Source organism: Nilaparvata lugens, chromosome 9, assembly GCF_014356525.2.
Source record: "Nilaparvata lugens isolate BPH chromosome 9, ASM1435652v1, whole genome shotgun sequence".
NCBI classification, from domain to species: domain Eukaryota; kingdom Metazoa; phylum Arthropoda; class Insecta; order Hemiptera; family Delphacidae; genus Nilaparvata; species Nilaparvata lugens.
In genome coordinates this window covers 43482462-43505746 of record NC_052512.1, presented here as the reverse complement: position 1 = coordinate 43505746, position 23285 = coordinate 43482462, and the positions used below count along the sequence as shown (strand labels likewise).

The 23285-nt window shown below is 35.1% G+C and overlaps 1 protein-coding gene across 3 annotated transcripts in view; it reads left to right on the top strand.

Annotated features, from left to right (window-relative positions):
- The first annotated feature begins 5174 nt into the window (after positions 1-5174).
- Positions 5175-23285, top strand: part of LOC111049938 (OTU domain-containing protein 7B) — a 43727-nt gene continuing 25616 nt past the window's right edge. The window contains exons 1-5 of one of the 3 annotated variants that reach the window (XM_039435934.1): positions 5175-5364; positions 8669-8932; positions 10356-10514; positions 18670-18834; positions 22614-22848. In XM_039435934.1, coding sequence (XP_039291868.1) covers positions 8830-8932; positions 10356-10514; positions 18670-18834; positions 22614-22848 — 662 coding nt within the window. In that variant the 5' untranslated portion in view covers positions 5175-5364; positions 8669-8829. Of the gene's footprint in view, positions 5365-5486; positions 5504-8668; positions 8933-10355; positions 10515-18669; positions 18835-22613; positions 22849-23285 lie in introns of those variants that run through there. The other 2 variants (XM_039435933.1, XM_039435935.1) reach the window with 2 other exon arrangements.

The window sequence follows — 23285 nt, the reverse complement described above, 5'->3', positions numbered from 1 at the left end:
AATTATACAGTATCACCACAATATGATACAGTATCATCTCAACTTGATACACAACACTATAATTTGATACAAAACTTCCTTACTTTCAATGAATTCTACAAAGAGAAATTCCTGTCAAAAAAAAAAAACGAAGTGAAATTTGGAACATAATAGTCCTCTACCATGGGATATCTTCTTATGCTATATTTTATCTATGGTATCATTATAAATGATATAGCATCACCACAATCTGATACAGTATCAACTCAACTTGACACACAACGCCAGAATTTGATACAAAACTTCCAAACTTTGAATGAATTCTACAAACCATGGCATATATCTTCTTATGCTATCTTTTCTCTAATATGTTATCGCCATAAAATGATACAGTATCAACACAAAATAATACAGTATCAACTCAATATGATACAGTATCATATCAACTTGATACACAACGCCATAGTTTGATACAAAACTTCCAAAATTGAATGAATTCTACATACCATGGCATATCTTTTTGTGCTATCTTTTCTTTAATATGGTATCACCATAAAATTATACAGTATCATGTCAGTATTATGATACAGTATCATCTCAACTTGACACACAACGCCAGAATTTGATACAAAACTTCCAAACTTTGAATGAATTCTACAAACCATGGCATATCTTCTTATGATATCTTCTCCCTATGTTAGTAGTAACAAATTCTCCTGACATGTTAATTCTACAGAGATATTTGTCAATTTATATAAATTGGCAAGTAAATTTTCTCAATAAGTTTAAAGTTTGTACTTCTGATGTACAGATTTCACACTAACTAGCGAGAAATTTTCCAAGGGATATCATAGTTGATTATTATTAAAAGAAAATCCATAGTTGAATAAATTCAATTTTCATCAATCAAGTTTTTCTGTCAGACGAATTGCAAAGTGAATTTCTTCAACAGACAAACTGATTTTATTTTATTATTTATTTATCAGGTTAGCACAAACAATACAATGATAGGAAAAGGAAAACCAAGATGTATGAGTCCCCAAACAATATTTATCCTATGATAGAGAAACGATAGCAAAACGTTGTCAACTAGTGTAAAATTCTACTTTCTCAAATTTCCAAAGAAGAAAAATACACGTAGGGAAAAGGAAATTCACGAATGACGCATCATCACGTCTCAAATACTCAACTGATTAACTTGAAATTTTCCATATAGATTCTTAATTTACCGAGGATGGTTATAGGCCTATTTCCAATTCTGCAAGATTTCAGTAGGTCAAGTGGAACCTTGTGGAGCACGGGTTATCTGTTAGTTTTGATATGAAATTCTCACTTATTACGACACTTAAGAGAGTTATAATCAAAAGAAAAACGTATCTCTGCAATTTTTAGTATTATTTTATATTAAAAAATGAAATAATATTCTAATCCTTCAACTCTGGAACTTTTTCAGCACTTGGCTGGCGGATGATATTCTACCAACAATTCTGTGGTCAATTAGAAGAATTCGAGAAAGTCACAATTCCATACAAATTGGGAACGCTGTAATTTCCTCGTATGAAGTGACATATCTCAAAACTTATTTTATACAAACTATAGATAGTTCGTCTGTAACCTGAACAATAGAAAAAAGCTTACACAAGAAGTTATGCTATGGTAGAGGACCGTTATGTTGCAAATTTCAGTGTTAACTGAAGCCGATAGTAATTTCTGATATAGCGAGGTCCACGTTATAATGGCTGTGGAGAAAGATAGCAGAACATCGTAGCCGATCCTATGTCTTGTCAGTGCCTTCTATAGACTGTGGCTGATACAGGTTTATTGATGTAATATTAACTGTTCATCCTCATTAAAAATAATCAATTATATTTTATTAAGCAAGAAATTATATTTTTCAATAATTTCATAATGAATTTACATGATTAAAATGAGATATTTTGTCTACATTGTTAAAAGACGATCTGGCAACAGAGCAAAGCGAGAAAGAGATAGGGCTATTGGCTTTGTTGAATGATGGACAAGTATAGCAATATCATTGCTAATCAAACACTGCCATTATAACGTAGACCTCACTATCGTATCATCACAAAATGATACAGTATCATCATAATATGATACAGTATCAACACAATATTAATGATACAGTTTGGTAATAACTGAAGCTGTAATCTCCATGTATGGATTGCAAAGTCTCAAATCATTTTTTACAAATGATTATGATTTTATCAAAAGTGCCCACTTGAAAGTTTTGTGTATATTTTTGGCTTCAAAATTTTCTGAAATAACTTAATTTATTCAAAGTGCGGTGATATATTAAGTGCAAAATTTAACTATAATTTGGTATTTTAATCATTCTAAATTCAAAATTTCTAGCTTATATATATTCTTGGACAGAACTTTGAACTTCAAATTTCCTCAGTAAGAACATAACCTATTTTTTCGGACATTTCATTATTTTCAAAATTTGGGAACAAAATAGTTTTGGGCTATGCCTGTTGTTCTATCCCGATCATATTCATATGATTTGTAATTATATCAACGAATAAATAAATAAATAAATATTGAATGAATAGATAAATTAATATTATACTCCTCCTGTCAGACACACTACCCTGTTGATTCTATATTAAATAGATAAATAAAAATGAAAGGTTGATTAATAATTGATTAAATAAAAAATAATATATTAAATAAATATTATACTCCTCCTGTCAGACACACTACCCTGTTGATTCTATATTAAATAGATAAATAAAAATGAAAGGTTGATGAATAATTGATTAAATAAAAAATGAATTAATAAATAAATATTATACTCCTTCTGTCAGACAAACTACCCTGTCAATTTTATATTAGATAAATTTTAAGATAGATAAATAACTGAATAAATACGAAAATAAATTGATATTATACTTCTCCTGTCAAACAAACTACCCGGTTAATTTTCTCAACTACAGTTGTTCAGGCGAGGTTGAAGACTGAGTAGCTATTTGCTCAACAATTTTGTCTTGAGAAATGGCACCAATCATTCAATTAAGCTCATTCAACAATCGCGCCAGTGCCCTTCAGGAACAGGGCAGCCAACGTTGAAACATCAGCTGTATAGAGTCAGTTAGTGAGAGACTCCTGCATGGATTCTCCCATTCAGAAGATTCCACGTTGAGGAAAGTGATCGAATATACATCTAGCCGAAAACGTAACATCACCTTGTACTAGAGTCAGCTAGTGAGAGACTCCTGCACAAATTCTCCCATTCAGAAGATTTCACGTTGAGGAAAGTGACCGAATATACATCCAGCCGAAAACGGAACATCAGCTTGTATAATTAGAGTCAGTTAGTGAGAGATTCCTGCACAGATTCTCCCATTCAGAAGATTTCACGTTGAGGAAAGTGACCGAATATACATCTAGCCGAAAACGAAACAGCTTGTAGTCGAGACAGTTTGTAGGAGACCCCTGCACGTATTTATTTATTTAATAAATCATTCAGAATTACTCAACTCACAAAAAATTACCACAGGCTCACACCCAAATTGGTTCCAATTCTAATTTATACAACAGGCCAAATGTATCTAGGTCTGAATTTTCCCATTCAAAGTGATAGGAAGATCAATGTAGAAATATAATTGATTGAAAAAACATCTATTCCCAATCATGAAAATCTATTTTTCCTACAGATACCCTGAAAAGTGACCATTTGTGCACTGATTGCAGGCTGCAAAGAATCACTTTTCCGCACTAGTACGCAAAGTGAGTACTTTGCGTACTCCAGATTTGCAGCATGACAACGCAAAATAGTTAGTAGGTTATATGGAGCACCAGTGCAGCAAAATCAAAATGAAGTTGGTAACAGTGACTGCTGTGGCTGCTATAGTGAGCAGAGGTGCAATGAAGCACAACGCGCTAATTATTAAGTAGATATTATAATGGAGGACAACGACAGCACAGTGCCACCACAGCACACACCACACAGCTGCCCCCCGCCATTCAAACACTACTACATTATTCAGGCAATTTTACCCATAATTACCCACTTTTCATATTCAATGGTAACTATAGGAAAAATTTAATGTGAAATATGTGCGCAAAGTTCGTTTGCTGCACTCAAGAAACCATTCCGCCCTCGCCTACGGCTCGGGCGTAAACATTTCTTTCGATGCAGCAAAGTGTCACTTTGCGCACTAGTTGCACAAATAACTATTTTAATTATTGGGAAATATATTATTTTCTCAACGAATAGAATATGATTGATTCTGTTTCAAACAAGAATGAACAGTTAATATCATATCACATCTACCAGTATCAGTTATCTTCTAAAGAAGGTAGTAACAAGGCAGATAATCAGCAATGCTGTTTTCTTTATCTTTTTCCTCTTCAATAATAATAATAATGGACCTCACAATAATCGGATTTCGAATAAATTTTTGAATGCTGAGGCATGTGTGAAACACTATAGTGAGTTTCACGTTATAATGGCATTGAAGAAAGATGGGAGAACAACGTTTTCGATCCTCTGTCTTGTCAATGCCTTCTATGGACGGTAGTTGATACAGGTTTATGAATGTAATATTAACTGTTTATTCTCGTTTTAAATAATCAATTATATTAATTTCATTAAGCAAGAAATTTTTTTCAATAATTTCATAATTAAGATGAAATATTTTGTATAGAAATGATCAATTCTAAATTTTCAATAAACGATCTGGCAACAGAGAAATTCGTGGAAGAGGTAGCGCTATCCACTTTGTTGAATGATAGACAAGGATAGCAATACCATTGCTAAAGTGTAGGAAGATAGGAGAAAAGGGATGCCAGGTCTCAGCCTTGCCACCCAAACAGCTGATACTGGCATATCTGATGAATTTCACTGTTGATTATTGTTGAAAATGGTTAATCATATTTTATTTGTCAAGAAAATTTATTTTTTAAAGATTTCATAATAAATTTTCATGATTGAGATTAAATATTCTGTCATTTAGTTGAATTTCCACAATGTTGATAAACGATGTGGCTACATCGCAATGCGTTAAAGAGATAGCGCCATCTGTTTTGTTGAACGATAAACAAGGATAGCAACACATATTGCAAATAACACTCGGCCATTATAACGTGAACCTCACTATATAGTAGCGGACGCACATTGCCTCGCCGAGGCATACGCGAGAGGCTTGCCTCGCACGGATCTGGGCGTCTGTAAGTACAGGACAGGGCTTCAAAACATAATAAATCAACACCACCTCGCTCTCGCTAGTTTCAGTTTGAATGTAAACAGTGTATTTATTTTATTGTAGGTAAGTTTTATTCTGAATTTAGTTTACTATAATCTGAGTTATTCATCCAAAAGAAGATAAATCTAAGAATAATATTATCAAATTATAATGTACGGTAAGTTACATGCTTTCATTTTCTTTACTACGCATTTAGATTTGCTAGGTATGTGACCTTCAATTTTCATTGCGATTTAGTTTTGTTTATTGACAAAATTACAATAAGTTATCGTCATTTTTTTATTCATGACAGTAAGGTGAATACTATTTAGTTTTATAATTGTTTCAATATTAATTTTTGATTGTGAAAAAGATTCGATTTTATTGAATATGTGGAACATTTCCAGGTTATCTTCTACTAAAAATGATTTGTTGTTATAGTTTTACACTTAGTTTATTTTTTCTTATCTGACCACCCACTTTCTATTAATACTAGTATGATTTGCAAATTTCTTCTTAAAGTTCTGTACTGTTTATGGTGGAGTGATCCGTGGTCTAGTGGATAGAGTGCTTGCGTAGCAGCATAGAGATCCCGGGTTCGAACCCCTCTCATTACCAAAAGTTTTTAACCAGATCACTCCCGTGTTATCGGATGGGCACGTTAAACTGTCGGTCCCGGCTGAAGTATGACAGTCGTAAGGCCCATTGACGGCTTAAATTATATATTCAGGCGGTGGAACATTCCCGAAAGGGAACTCCCCACCAACAAAAGCCATACGAATTTTTAATTTTTTTACTGTTTATGGTTAGGCAGCTTAACTTGTCAATGCAGTTTCATTTTATGTAGGGCCTAGGCTACCTTATTTCAGTTACATTCCCTGCGTTGTATTTCTGTTTTATAACTTAAATCAAATGTAGTTTTTGGATCAAGTTACATTTTTGTATTCCAAGTCAGGGTTTTTAAAATTAGAAATCATCATATTCCATTATAAGAGACCTCTGATTATTATGCTCAACTTAATTGATTAAAAAGAAAAGATACGGTAGCTTAAGAAGATATGTCATGGTAAAGGACCGTTATGTAGCAAATGTAAGTGTTAACTGAAGCCGATAGTCCTAGTAGTTGTTTTTGGTGAAGCTATGTGACGCTGGTAGTCTCTCATACTGTGCCCTTCTTACATTCTTACACTCCCAACAGCACACTAATAATAGACAGTGTATAGGGTGTCTATGTTGCAAATGTGAGTGTTAACTGAAGCCGATAGTCCTAGTAGTTGTTTTTGGTGAAGCTATGTGACGCTGGTAGTCTCTCATACTGTGCCCTTCTTACACTCTTACACTCCCAACAACACACTAATAATAGACAGTGTATAGGGTGTCTATGTTGCAAATGTGAGTGTTAACTGAAGCCGATAGCCCTAGTAGTTGTTTTTGGTGAAGCTATGTGACGCTGGTAGTCTCTCATACTGTGCCCTTCTTACACTCTTACACTCCCAACAGCACACTAATAATAGACAGTAGTCGACAGTGATGTTTATCAGCATGTCCTACCTTGAGTGGCCAGACCAAGTGCCGGTTGCACAAAAGCCGATTAAGTTTTTACCGTGAATAATTCCACGAGAACCAATCAGAGAAGCCGTCTTATCAAAAAGGCCTTCAATATCAAATGAAGGAAAGATATCTAAAAAGGCCTCCTGTGTAACCGGGCCCAACTCATTATCCTTCATAAAAGGAGTGAAAGGATACAAGCTCAATGTAACTGTATTTTTTGTAAAGAACATATGTTTTGAGTAATTTATCTTCTCTTTTGTTCCATTATTTCGAGTTAAAAACATTTGTTTTTAGTCCAGTCAATATAGACATAAAAAAGGTGGTGTACTTGCAATTTATATTGTAGTTCTGATTTTTTAATATATTATTTGGATACAAGAGAGAAGTCCAGAACCAAATTCTTCATGCAAAATTTCCTTGTACTGTATACAGTAGGCCTATAGCCCAAAAACTTCGTATTTTCGGTTAATTTTCCAGTTTTCAGCTAATTCCGCCAAATCCAGTGAATATAGAAATTGGCCATTTTTTGGGCTCAAGTAATATGGGCTCAACAATAAAATTTCCATTTTTCGACCGAATTTGACTTGTGATGCATGATTTTGAACCGCCTTGATGAGCCGTAAAGAATGAAGTGTAGTTCGATGAGATCCGAGCATTGTGTCAACATTTATAAGTGTTTGAAATTTTGATCATTGAGGTCTCCTTAAGCGCGCCTCTCCACTAGGAAATACTGAAATGAAGTGCATCTAACGGGTGATTATCATAGAACATAATCTCATGAACTTATGTTATTGTGCGAAATATCAATGTGAGGACAATGTAGTTGGTGATGATGGTTGAAGCTAAAAATTAGGTGTTTTCCAATAAAAGGAGCATTGTTGTCAGGAAATCTTTAGGAGATAGAGCGCTCTACCTAGTCTCAGATTGTAGAGCATAAAATTATGCTCAGAGGGATTTTGAATTTTACATCTAGATTGTAACAATCGGGATATATTGTTGATCAAATACTAAATATAATCAAAATTGATTTTTCTCTTGAAATTTCACTCATTTTTGAAAAATCATAACTCTGTACTCATTAGAGATAGAGAGTTCCAAATGATCTCATTTCATTCAGAATTTTATAATTTCGAAAAAAAGGTGAGAGCAAATTTTTCTGTCGGATCAGGGCTACCCTGAGTCTAGCATAAGGAAATCTTGCATGAAGAATTTGGTTCTGGACTTCTTCTATGTACCCAAATAATATATTAAAAAATCAGAACTACAATATAAATTGCATGCACCAATTTATATTTGTTCAATTTTTCTTCTCCTTTTGTTCCTCTATACTATTTCGAGTTGAAAACATCTGTGTTGAGTAATTTAATGAGAAATATCTTTTTTCTACAGTTACGTTGAAAAGTGGCCATTGCTGCACTGATTACAGAACGCAAAGAATCACTTTTCCGCTCTAGTGCGGGAAAATTTTTCTGCACTCCAGATTTGCAATATGGCAACGCAAAATACTTAGTAGGTTATATGGAGCAACAGTGCAGCAAAATCAAAATGAAGTTGGTAACAGTGACTGCTGTGGCTGCTATAGTGAGCAGAGGTGCAACCAAGCACAACGCGCTAATTATTATTCATTATATATTATAACCAAGGACAACGAGGACTTTAGGATTTTAGGATTAAGGTTTTTATCAATAATAAAATTACACAGAAAAACATTTGATGCATTTCAGGCAATTTTACCCATAATTACCCACTTTTCATATTCAATGGTAACTGTAGGAAAAACTTAATGTGAAATACGTGCGCAAAGTTCCTCTGCTGCACTCAAGAAACCATTCCGCCCTCGCCTACGGCTCGGGCGTAAACGTTTCTTTCGGTGCAGCAAACTGTCACTTTGCGCACTAGTTGCACAAATAACTATTTTTTATTTGTTGCAGGTTGAGAAGAAATAAGATATTTGATTATAATTTGATGCTTGGACGTGGAGATGCTAACTTTGTCTCTGCTGTCGCTGTCGAAATGCCCTGTCTCCAAGGAGCCTCCTGTCTAACTGACCAAAGTATGGAAGACATTGAGAACGGCAACACTGTACGCCAAGATGATAACACAGTCACGCCATGCAATGTTGCCAGTTCTCCAACAACTGCTACCAAACTTCACCACTCAAAGATTCTCGAAAAAACCGGACGAATCATCAGAATGTAAGTAGATTTATTGACCGAGCGAAGTGAGGTCTAAGATTCAAGTCGACGGTTTTGCATTTATGCTTATACGTTCCGCATTTACAGCGAAACGCAACAATAGATTTTCATGAAATTTGACAGGTATGTTCCTTTTTGAATTTCGCGTCGAGTTATACATAAGGTTTTTTTAAAATTTGGCATTTTAAGGATAATACAAAAGGAAAAGGAGTTTCCTTGGTACTCCAATATTACCGTAAAAATAAGACTATTCATAAATAAGAATTATTCATCATAAATCAGCTGTCTAGTGGACTATAATACTACCCGTTCAAAGACATCGAACATCTTGAAAATTGTATCTTTCCATCAACGTTGTAGACAGTTGCAGCCAGACCTGATAACAGCGCTCACACTCACATTCCGGGACGACACGTCACGGTACGATAGGACAGAAAGCTCTATGTTTATTTAGGATTTTTTCTAGACATTTCCAATTGATAAATTATTTATTAATTTTTGAGAAAACATAACAACAGGTCAATGTAACTCACTAAACGCGAGATCTACTGTTTACAGAACTACTAGTAAATTTGATAGGCTATAAACCTGGTCCTGAACATAACGAACACAACTAAAAAAAAAATCATCAAATTCGGTGCACACATAAAAAAGTTATTGAATGTCAAAATTCGAGGCTCGATTTTCATTTATATAGACTACTAGCCGTCAGGCTCGCTTCGCTCGCCATATTTCGTCTAGCCAGGGGGCTCCGCCCCCTGGACCCCTCGACTGGATCGTCCAAGAATGAGATCAGCAGGCTCGCTTCGCTCGCCTGCATTTTTTATTTGAGCATTTTTATCATATGTTAGAACAATCCAGTCGGGGGTCCAGACTAAACGTCTGACTAAACGGATATGGCGAGCGAAGCGAGCCTGACGGCTAGTAATATAATATTCCCAGGATTGAAGTAGCAGTGCCCAATCAATTTTTCCGCGATAAATGCATTTAAATCTTCAACTTGGTGCCAACCTAACAAACAAAGTCAACTCAAACTTAATGCCAACCTGACAAAATTATTAATTTAGTTGCCAGTTAACAACTGTTTCGAAGAGGTGCTCTATCTAGATTGTAGTTCTATAGTAACATATGATATGGAAATTTCAATTATAATTAAGAGATTGGGAGAAGAAGAATATACATGCTAAAAGACGAACTTTAAACCCTTAAAAACAACCCTTAGAGTTAAAATATTGCCAAAAGATTTCTTAGTGCGCCTCTAAAGGGCCAACTGAACATACCTACCAAATTTGAACGTTTTTGGTCCGGTAGATTTTTAGTTATGCGAGTGAGTGAGTGAGTGCCATTTCGCTTTTATATATATAGACTACTGTAATAAATTAATAATGAATGATTAGTTATAATCTATTATTTCAATTTTCAGATAAAAAGCTGAACCGAGGCATATCGCGGGCCACAGACAATGTGAATTTGGTGTCTCAGGTCAGGACTGAAATGGTCCTAGATAATATTGATCAAGACTATCAGCTTGAAACACCCGCCTATACATTTATGCTACCTGATTTGACTGAATTGGAACCAGGTAAGTCATACTTTTTGTTTCTTCTTCTTCTTCTTCTTCTTCTTCTTCTTCTCTTCTTCTTCTTCTTCTTCTTCTTCTTCTTCTTCTTCTTCTCTTCTTCTTCTCCCGTCTTCTTCTTCTTCTCCCGTCTTCTTCTTCTTCTTCTTCTTCTTCTTCTTCTTCTCCTTCTCCCGTCTTCTTCTTCTTCTTCTCCTTCTCCCGTCTTCTTCTTCTTCTTCTTCTTCGTCTCCCGTCTTCTTACTAGGGATGGGTATCGATACATCGATGTTTCAACATCAAACATCGATGTTTTTAACATCGATGTTTACTTTTACTGTTCGATGTTTTTCACTTATCGATGGTTTTACCTAGACATCGGTCATCCGATGTTTTTCCCAACTAAAATGAATTTTTCATTTAGGCTCTCTGTATTTTTATGTGAGACTGTTGGATACTCTTGAAGATTCACATAACTTCTGTAGCTCTTGTCAAGGTTAGATACTTATTTAGAATTAAATAGAGGTCGGATTCTTCGTTTCTTAGGAAGAAACAGTTTTTTCTTATTACAAGTGCTTTCCTCAACATACGTTTAACACCAATTAATCTAGCTCTGGAATAGAGGTCCTCGTATTGTAAGGAGTGTAGATATCCATATAAAAAAACTTTAATAATTTCCATTACCTAAATAAAACTATCAGGTATTGAATGAATACGATATGAGTAACAATGATTGCTAAAATTAGCTTAGGATGAAATTCCAGACAGAATCTTCAAGTATATCCCGAAAGGTTTCTGACTTAACTATTGTGGGGGGTTATACCTGTCTCCTGTCGGTGACGGCACTTATCTGAGGGTTTTGGTAGAGAGTTAGTGGGGAGGATATTTTTAATATTCTTTCCGAAGAATGGACATTGATATGTCCAAAGCTCCGCCAATTTATGTAGATGCATGACAATATGATTATTATCTATAGTTATTATATTACAAATTGCTTTTTCATATAATATACAGTTCAATAGTTATTTTCTTAGTCTATATTATGTAAATCCATCTATAATTTTGCTGTATTGTAAGCTATTGTATACAAGTGTATAAGCCAGTATATATTGTAATCTACATAAATAAAGTACTCAATCAATCAATCAAACTCCTGTTTTGGGAAGTACCCTTGTCACACGAAATAGGGAAAAATATCTAGAGTATACTAGATTATTTTCCTGACAATTAATCAAAGGATTAATTGTACTATTTTTTCTCAAGGTCAAGTAACTCGATGATGGGTTACTATTAGCCTCTGAAATGAATATGATATTAGCAAATAAATAAGCTATAAGCAAGGTCGAACACAGGGTCACCAAGGAACAACATGTGATGACAAGTTGCATTTATTAAATTTACTAAATCATATAAGAATATTGTTGGTTCAATGAGTAATAAATGAATTTGATAATGAAGGGTTAAGCCTATAAACAATATAATTTGAATTTTAAAAAGTTCTTTCAAGTTTATAAATTTATTTTTCCTACAGTTACGTTGAAAAGTGGCCATTGCTGCACTGATTGCAGAACGCAAAGAATCACTTTTCCGCTCTAGTGCGGGAAAAATTTTTCTGCACTCCAGATTTGCAACATGGCAACGCAAAATACTTAGTAGGTTATATGGAGCAACAGTGCAGCAAAATCAAAATGAAGTTGGTAACAGTGACTGCTGTGGCTGCTATAGTGAGCAGAGGTGCAACCAAGCACAACGCGCTAATTATTATTCATTATATATTATAACCAAGGACAACGAGGACTTTAGGATTTTAGGATTAAGGTTTTTATCAATAATAAAATTACACAGAAAAACATTTGATGCATTTCAGGCAATTTTACCCATAATTACCCACTTTTCATATTCAATGGTAACTGTAGGAAAAACTTAATGTGAAATACGTGCGCAAAGTTCCTCTGCTGCACTCAACTAACCATTCCGCCCTCGCCTACGGCTCGGGCGTAAACGTTTCTTTCGGTGCAGCAAACTGTCACTTTGCGCACTAGTTGCACAAATAACTAAAGGATGAGCATGTAGTGCTTTCACCCAAAGGGTTGCCCGACTCAAGTTTGGACAGTGTGACGTCAGAATTTTTACAAACGATATACCAGTTTGTCTATAGAAAATTGAGTCAAAGAGATTTTGAAATAATGATATTATAAATCACTCTCATTTATATGGGCCCATAATATACGCGCACTCACTCATGAAGATTTGTTCACTGCATGGCTGGCATCTTTCGTCAGGCTGCATGGCTTCATATTAGGCTCATTATTTCGCTCGCGATTTTAATAATAGTTAAGAACTTCCTTTTTAACTGAGACTTGGTAATCAAATTTAAATTCTAACGTTACGGGAACTCTACATTAATTGAATTTAGCACTCTTACATAAATTTAACAATGAAACATTTAAAATGACAAAAAAATAACAAATAGGAGTTACAAACGACTCTCCATTAGCGTGCTTAGTTAATCTCTCTCTTTCTTCTCTCTCTTTTTTGGTAGAGAGTTAGTGGGGAGGATATTTTTAATATTCTTCCCAAAGAATGGACATTGATATGTCCAAAGCTCCGCCAATTTATGTAGATGCATTACAATATGATTATTATCTATAGTTATTATATTACAAATTGCTTTTTCATATAATATACAGTTCAATAGTTATTTTCTTAGTCTATATTATGTAAATTCATCTATAACTTTGCTGTATTGTAAGCTATTGTATACAAGTGTATAAGCCAGTATTTATTGTAATCTACATAAATAAAGTACTCAATCAATCAATCAATCAATCAATCAATCTTCCTTCTTCTCCGAAATTGAGAAGCTAGGTTTGGGGAAGAAAAGGTCACATGACCAGTTATTGACCAATCACTGGTCAGAAAAACAAATCCACCAATAGGATGGCCACAAATGAAGAAAATGTGCTCAGGTGTGCCATATAGAATAAATAAATAATTTTACAAATAAAAACGAGAAAACAAGCAAAACAAATATAGGGGAACAATGAGCAGATTTTTCAGCAGGTCAGAATGTACAATAAACAACATAATAAAATTGAAAATCGAAGCAAGCAGTCAACAATCAGAAACAGACACGCCGGTTATCAGCTGACTGATAAGGTAGCCGGCTCAGTTTGCATCGAGAGACTATCCCTTATTGTAAACAAACATTCATTATGCTGTTAGGGTTATTTGAAAATCATTTACAACTGTTTGCGAATCTGGATCTTGATAAATGAATATATCATAGACTAGCCGTCAGACCTCGCTTCGCTCGCCGTATCCGTCTAGCCAGGGGGCTCCGCCCCCTGGACCCCCGACTGGATCGTCCAAGAATGAGATCAGCAGGCTCGCTTCGCTCGCCTGCATTTTTCATTTGAGCTTTTTTATCATATGTTAGGACAATTCAGTCGGGGGTCCAGACTAAACGTCTGGCTAAACGGATATGGCGAGCGAAGCTAGCCTGACGGCTAGTAATATAATATTCCCAGGATTGAAGTAGCAGTGCCCAATCAATTTTTCCGCGATAAATGCGTTTAAATCTTCAACTTGGTTCCAACCTAACAAAGTCAACTCAACTTAATGCCAACCTGACAAAATTATTAATTTAGTTGCCAGTTAACAACTGTTTCGAAGTGGTACTCTATCTAGATTATAGTTCTATAGTAACATATGATATGAAAATTTCAATTATAATTAAGAGATTGGGAGAAGAAGAATATACATGGTAAAAGACGAACTTTAAACCCTTAAAAACAACCCTTAGAGTTGAAATATTGTCAAAAGATTTGTAAGTGCGCCTCTAAAGGGCCAATTGAACATACCTACCAAATTTGAACGTTTTTGGTCCGGTAGATTTTTAGTTATGCGAGTGAGTGAGTGAGTGAGTGCCATTTCGCTTTTATATATATAGATTTTGTCGTTATTTCAACAGCCAATGAAGGTGGGTAGTCGTAATTTTTAGCTTATTAGTATAGTTGGTTGCTTATCAAAGCTGTTTGGCGAATCTCACCGTGACACTATGAAGATGACAAATCTTGTAAACTACCTATAATAGAGTTGATGTACGAAAATCCAAATTAAATGCTGTAAATCACCCATGGTAGAGAGTTAGTGGGGAGGATATTTTTAATATTCTTCCCAAAGAATGGACATTGATATGTCCAAAGCTCCGCCAATTTATGTAGATGCATAACAATATGATTATTATCTATAGTTATTATATTACAAATTGCTTTTTCATATCATATACAGTTCAATAGTTATTTTCCTAGTCTATATTATGTAAATTCATCTATAATTTTGCTGTATTGTAAGCTATTGTATATAAGTGTATAAGCCAGTATATATTGTAATCTACATAAATAAAGTACTCAATCAATCAATCGAATTTCCATCTAGCTGTTTACCCTGTTGTCAATATTTGCAGTAGCAGAAGTCTTCGGGGTGAATTACGGCATTTAATTTGGATTTTCGTTGAATAATAATAATAATAATTCATTCATTAGCATTTGAATAATTGCAATATCTCAGTAATTTCCATCCGTTAATTAAATGACCAATAAAAAGTAAAAGTAAATTCGTATGGCTTTTGTTGGTGGGGAGTCCCTTGCGGGAAGGTCCCACCGCCTGAATATATAATTTAAGCCGTCAATGGGCCTTACGACTGTCATACTTCAGCCGGGACCGACAATTTAACGTGTCCATCCGATAGCACGAGTGATGACCAATAAATCAATAGATAAAATTACTAAATTATAATTAGTGAATAAAATAACTAAATAATTAATACCAGACAGGAAACACAGCAAATTTTGCTGCTATTTTCAAGAGCAGCTCTATATTTATGGAATCTATATATATAAAAGCGAAATGGCACTCACTCACTCACTCACTCACTCGCATAACTAAAAATCTACCGGACCAAAAACGTTCAAATTTGGTAGGTATGTTCAGTTGGCCCTTTAGAGGCGCACTAAGAAATCTTTTGGCAATATTTCAACTCTAAGGGTTGTTTTTGAGGGTTCAAAGTTCGTCTTTTAGCATGTATATTCTTCTTCTCCCAATCTCTTAATTATAATTGAAATTTCCATATCATATGTTACTATAGAACTATAATCTAGATAGAGTACCTCTTCGAAACAGTTGTTAACTGGCAACTAAATTAATAATTTTGTCAGGTTGGCATTAAGTTGAGTTGACTTTGTTAGGTTGGCACCAAGTTGAAGATTTAAATGCATTTATCGCGGAAAAATTGATTGGGCACTGCTACTTCAATCCTGGGAATATTATATTACTAGCCGTCAGGCTCGTTTCGCTCGCCATATCCGTTTAGCCAGACGTTTAGTCTGGACCCCCGACTGGATTGCTCTAACATATGATAAAAATGCTCAAATGAAAAATGCAATTTTATGCTGATCTCATTCTTGGACGATCCAGTCGGGGGTCCAGGGGGCGGAGCCCCCTGGCTAGACGGATATGGCGAGCGAAGCGAGCCTGACGGCTAGTACGAGTATATATTGAAGGAGATCCTTTCCGAATGAGTAAGAAGTAGGGATGGGTATCGAAAGACAAAACATCGATGTTTTGAACATCGATGTTTTTTCCACCTTAATATCGATAAGTGAAAAACATCGAACAGTAAACATCGATGTTTTTAAACATCGACGCATCGCCGTACATTTACGGATGATACTACGAAGACTATTATACAGAGTATTTCCGAAGTAGTGTCGAACATTCTAGGGTATTGTTCCTGGATGATTGATTGATTGATTGATTGAGTACTTTATTTATGTAGATTACAATATATACTGGCTTATACACTTGTATACAATAGCTTACAATACAGCAAAGTTATAGATGAATTTACATAATATAGACTAAGAAAATAACTATTGAACTGTATATTATATGAAAAAGCAATTTGTAATATAATAACTATAGATAATAATCATATTGTTATGCATCTACATAAATTGGCGGAGCTTTGGACATATCAATGTCCATTCTTTGGGAAGAATATTAAAAATATCCTCCCCACTAACTCTCTACCAAAATGATGATAGGAGACTACAAATGTCGTATTTGAATTAACCAAAACTCAGCGGTTACCCTTATAGCTACCATTTCATTTTTTTCACTTAGGAATTTTTATCTCAAAATTGAATAATTTTGAATAAATAAATACTCAAAAGCATGAGAAACGATGAATGAATAGATTTTTAATAGTATTAATAAAGTGAAAATGATACAATGTACGGTATATGATACTTTACACTTATTCTTGATAAAAATGATAAAACGGGGCGAAATCAATTTGATTGAACCCACAACACTTCTGTTAATAAGCTTACAGAGTATTAGTTGATTATTTTGTATAGATATAACTCAATTATTTTGGAAGTTGATTGATTCATTGGTATATTTTTTTCATAATCTCGAAATACTTGATATTACAAAAAAAATTCTAAAGTAACTACAATTTTATCTGGAGCTATTGTTCCAATATTTCAACAGTTACTAACTGGAATTACAGCAATTTTGGACTTGTGGTATTCAAGTAACAGTCTTTCGAATAATTGAAGTCAGGTTGTGACTAGAAAGATACATCAACTCTATTATAGGTAGTTTACAAGATGTGTCATCTTCTTAGTTAAGTCAGAAACCTTTCGGGATATCCTTGAAGATTCTGTCTGGAATTTCATCCTAAGCTCATTTTAGCAATCATTGTTACTCATATCGTATTCATTCAATACCTGATAGTTTTATTTAGGTAATGGAAATTATAAAAGTTTTTTTATATGGATATCTACACTCCTTACAATACGAGGACCTCTATTCCAGATCTAGATTAATTGGTGTTAAACATATGTTGAGGAAAGCACTTGTAATAAGAAAAAACTGTTTCTTCCTAAGAAACGAAGAATCCGACCTCTATTTAAATTCGAAATTCGATGAGTGCTACTATTCAAAAATTATTTGTCAGCCCGGACTTACAAAAATCAGAATTTCCATCTAGCTGTTTACTCTGAATAATTGCAATATCTCTGTAATTTCTATCTGTAGACTGGCTGGCCGCTATGGCTTCGTATAAAATGAGCGCTGCTATCCAGAGAATTTTCAGTTTGGTGTAAGGGTAAGCATTCCTGACGGGCAATTAGGAGGTGCTGGGTTCGATTCCCGGGCTGACAAATAATTTTTGAATAGTAGCGCTCATCGAATTTCCATCTAGCTGCTTACCCTGTTGTCAATATTTGCAGTAGCAGAAGTCTTCGGGGTCAATTATAGCATTTAATTTGGATTTTCGTTCAATAATAATAATTAAAGAATTGTGTTTTGTTTATCAATAAATAAATAAAGAGCGAAGCTCGGTGCCCCGATATCTATATATATAAAAGCGAAATGGCACTCACTCACTGACTGACTCACTCACTCACTCACTCGCAGAACTAAAAATCTACCGGACCAAAAACGTTCAAATTTGGTAGGTATGTTCAGTTGGCCCTTTAGAGGCGCACTAAGAACGGATTTGGAAAAAGTTCCCAAAGATACGCCCAAAATTAGCGTTTTTCCAGCGTTTTTGTGCTTTTTCTCAGATTTATCGAGAACAAATGAACAGAAATTGTTCAAATTTAGTACAGAAGCTAAGCTAGGGTGTAATAATGTTGTGTTAGAAGGAATTTGAAATAACGCCAAAGATACGCCCAAAATTAGCGGTTCTTTTGCGTTTTCTCAGTTCTTTCATCAAGTAATAGACAGAAAATGTCCAAATTTTAGACAGAGGTTTAGGTGGTGTCTAAAAATGTTGTGATGAGGTGACTTTGATATTTCATCAAAGATACGCCCAAAATCAGCATTTTTCTCAGCTTTTCTGCGTTTTCTCAGTACTTTGACTTTCTGATGGAATGAAGCATGCTCAAATAAAAAATGCAGGCGAGCGAAGCGAGCCCGCTCATTCCATTTCCGGACGATCCAGTTGGGGTCCAGGGAGCGGAGCCCCCTGCCTAGACGGATATGGCGAGCGAAGCGAGCCTGACGGCTAGTTAAACATATAAACAGAAATTCCTCGTTCAATAGTGTAGGATTTAATTATAGTTAATTCATTAAGTTAATTAGTGATTTAATTGTTGTTTTGCAGAGGAATTCGGCCGTTTCGTGGAGAAAGACTTGATGGCGGTGTCAACTCAGGTCTCCCTGGAGCAAGCCGATAGATTGAACTGGTGGGTCAACCGAGGGTGTCAAAGACTCTGGCCGCTATCCACTTCGGGAGATGGGAACTGTCTACTGCATGCTGCCTCTCTAGGTCAGTTCATCGAGGTTTCAGTTCGTCAGTACAGTATTAATAACAACATTGTTTCTCCCTGAATGCTTAGCCCTAACCATTTAGGCTCAACTCACACTTAGGCGTCTCAGGTCGCGAAGAGACAGGACTCTTGTCGAGAGCATGTGCTTTCAAATGGTGACGTCGCGGAGACTAGAATTCTGTGGTTGAAAAGATGATACTGTATCATATTGAGTTGATACTGTATCATTTTGTGTTGATACCATGAACCAGTGAAGTTTATTTGAGAAAGTAGTAACTTTACACAAGTTGGCAACGTTTTGCTATCGTTTCTCTATCATAGTGTATAGTGTTTTGTATCAAATTATGGTGTAGTGTGTCAAGTTGAGATGATACTGTATCATATTGCGTTGATCATAGGAGACATATTGCTTGGGGACTCGTATATCTTGTTTAACTGTTGAGGAAGTTCACTCTGCAATTTGTCTGACAGGAAATAGTTATTTGTGCAACTAGTGCGCAAAGTGACAGTTTGCTGCACCGAAAGAAACGTTTACTTGAGTGCAGCAGAGAAACTTTGCGCACGTATTTCACATTAAGTTTTTCCTACAGTTACCATTGAATATGAAAAGTGGGTAATTATGGGTAAAATTGCCTGAATAATGTAGTAGTGTTTGAATGAAGAGGCGGCTGTGTGCTGAACGTGGTGACTGTCGGCTGTCGCTGTCATCCACTGTTGTCCTTGGTTATAATATATAATGAATAATAATTAGCGCGTTGTGCTTGGTTGCACCTCTGCTCACTATAGCAGCCACAGCAGTCACTGTTACCAACTTCATTTTGATTTTGCTGCACTGTTGCTCCATATAACCTACTAAGTATTTTGCGTTGCCATGTTGCAAATCTGGAGTGCAGGAAAATTTTTCCCGCACTAGAGCGGAAAAGTGATTCTTTGCGTTCTGTAATCAGTGCAGCAATGGCCACTTTTCAACGTAACTGTAGGAAAACATTTAATATTGATAGAAATTGCATTTATTCTACTTTGGATTTCCGTTTAATAGTAATAATCAACTACAATATTGTTAAGAACATTTCTCGCCAGTTAGGCTCAACTGACACTTAGGCGACTCAGGTGGAGAAGAGACTGGACTCTAGTGGAGAGCATGTGTTTTCAAATGGTGACGTCGCGGAGACTAGAATCGACTGGTCTGAGTGTCACCATTTGAAAACACATGCTCTCCACTAGAGTCCTGTCTCTTCTCCACCTGAGTCGCCTAAGTGTCAGTTGAGCCTTAACCCTAACCATTTAGAAAAGATAGTATAATAACAAGATATACAACATGGTTTGTAGAATTCATTTAAAGTTTAGAAATAGTTTTCGGTAATTCTTCAAAATTATATTTTTTTATGTAAATATTTCATATTTTAGTTATTGACCGAGCGAAGTGAGGTCTAAGATTCGAGTCGACGGTTTTGCATTTCTCTTTATGTTTATATGTTGTGCATTTACGGCGAAACGCGGTAATAGATTTTCATGAAATTTGACAGGTATGTTCCTTTTTAAATTGCGCGTCAATATATATACAAGGTTTTTGAAAATTTTGCATTTCAAGGATAATATCAAAGGAAAAGGAGCCTCCTTCATACGCCAATATTAAGAGTAAAAATCAGACTATAGAATTATTCATCATAAATAAGATGTCGAGTGGATTATAAATCGCATGCCATGACGCATGCAATTCAATATCTCAATGTAACTTATTGAAAACACAGCTGTTGTGTGAACTATTAATTGCATGCAGTGAGGCATGCAATTGATAACTTGAAGTAACATAGTATTTTCTACCGACTTTTCGCTGCTTTCAACTCGGTAAGCTTTTGATGATAGTAGCATATAGCTGTTTACATCAAATTATTAGCATTGTCGATACAACAACCCAAACAGCCATTAGTCGTTTATACACCGATATCTCGCCGACACGACAGGACAGGACAGAATTTACTCTGATTAGAAGTATGGAATTTCAAGTGGAATGCTCACATTGATAGTCTGTGTAGAAGATTGAGACGTGTCATATACAAGTTTCATAAATTGAGCGGTCTCGGGGATGCGAATTTAGTAAAATTCGTGTATTCTGCCTATGCTCAGTCAATTTTCCAGTATGGGATCAGGGTGTGGGGTGGTGCCTTGGATACGCACATGAACAAGATTCTCGTATTGCAAAGACATGTAATAAAAGCCGCTCTTGGCCGTCCCAGACGCTACCCAACAAATCTTCTGTTTGTTGAGTTCCTCGTGCTAACGGTAAAGCAGCTCTATATAAAAAATTTAATACTGTACCTGAATAAATGTAAATAGTTATTTGTGCAACTAGTGCGCAAAGTGACAGTTTGCTGCACCGAAAGAAACGTTTACGGAATGGTTTCTTGAGTGCAGCAGAGGAACTTTGCGCACGTATTTCACATTAAGTTTTTCCTACAGTTACCTTTGAATATGAAAAGTGGGTAATTATGGGTAAAATTGCCTGAAATGCATCAAATGTTTTTCTGTGTAATTTTATTATTGATAAAAACCTTAATCCTAAAATCCTAAAGTCCTCGTTGTCCTTGGTTATAATATATAATGAATAATAATTAGCGCGTTGTGCTTGGTTGCACCTCTGCTCACTATAGCAGCCACAGCAGTCACTGTTACCAACTTCATTTTGATTTTGCTGCACTGTTGCTCCATATAACCTACTAAGTATTTTGCGTTGCCATGTTGCAAATCTGGAGTGCAGAAAAATTTTTGCCGCACTAGAGCGGAAAAGTGATTCTTTGCGTTCTGTAATCAGTGCAGCAATGGCCACTTTTCAACGTAACTGTAGGAAAAATATATTTAAACCATACATGATGTCATACAACTTCCGAGCGCAACCGAACTATATTATAAATAGAACTGACTTAACTGTTTGCCGAAGACAATTCACTTACATCAGCAATAAACTTATTAACTTGGTACCTCAACACTTTCTAGTAAAACATATAACTAAGTCATCCATAAGAAATATAGTTGAATGGATAAGATCTGTTAATGTATCTCACCTCTTTCATGATAATTGATCTCCTTATCTTCTGTCACCTCCATATAGATTTTTAGTTTTAATTCAGGTGTTTTTTCCTATAGCCATCTCTGTAATAAAGCACTCCTTTTGTTTATTATTTATTTTCATTTTATTTATTTCTTTTCAATATTGATATATCGATTAAATGGTTTATTAATTTTGTAAGTTAAGATTTCTAAGATTGATACTCGTTGAACCTCTGGTTTTTTGCTGGCAACGCCTATAAGCTAATTTTGAGAAGAATTATTATTTATTTCATGTTAATGTTTAAATTAAGTTTTTAATTGTGTTTTTGTTTTGAAAAAATTGTATTGCATTATGGCAAATAAAGAATTTGATTTGATTTGATTTGAAGTGACTGTGATTTATAATACTGCGCGAGGTCTACTGTTCACAGAGCCACTAGTAATAATGTGAAATATTTCTTCTATGTTTAGTTTTGAAGCATCTAAATTTAAAAATCTACTTTGTGAAAATACTTGAGGACTGAAAATTTTGTGAATTGAAGAACTACAAGACTCGGCCCATTTCGGACTAAGTGTTATCTAAATTTGGGAGTGGAATAGCACAAGGTTACCTTATTTCTCCTCTCCCTATCATTTTGATGATGTACTTATTGTAAGAAATAATAGAGAATAAGTATAGAAAATACAGTGAGATAAAAAATACAGCTAATGACTTACTCCACTGTTGCAGCGATGTACGGCTTCCACGATCGCCTACTGACTCTACGCAAAGCACTTCACGCTTTTTTGTCGGCCAATCCCACACAAGGCGTAGCACTGTGGCGTAGATGGAGACGGCAGCAGAGCCGACTAAACGCCTTATCCGACCTGGTGTGGACTGAGGTCGAATGGCGGCAGGAATGGAACGCTATTGTTAGCATGGCTTCTAGTGAACCAAGGCTGAGAAGAACCATCAGTGTGGCCAGGTTTGTATCATTTTTCTGGATACTGTATCATTTTTCTAGATTATGTATAATTTTTCCGTCAGTTTTGTATAGTTTTTCTAGATACTGTATCATTTTTCAATCAGTTTTGTATCATTTTTCTAGATACTGTATCATTTTTCAATCAGTTTTGTATCATTTTTCTAGATACTGTATTATTTTTCAATCAGTTTTGTATCTTTTTTCTAGATACTGTATCATTTCAGCATCTAGAAGATGCTGTATCATTCTTCATTCAATTTTGTATAATTTTTCATTCAATTTCGTATCATTTTTCTAGATACTGTATCATTTTTCAAGATTCTATATAATTTTTCATTCAATTTTGTATTATTTCTCTAGATATTTTATCATTTTTGTAGATACTTTATCATTTTACATTCAATTGTGTATCATTATACATGATACAGTTCGGGTCC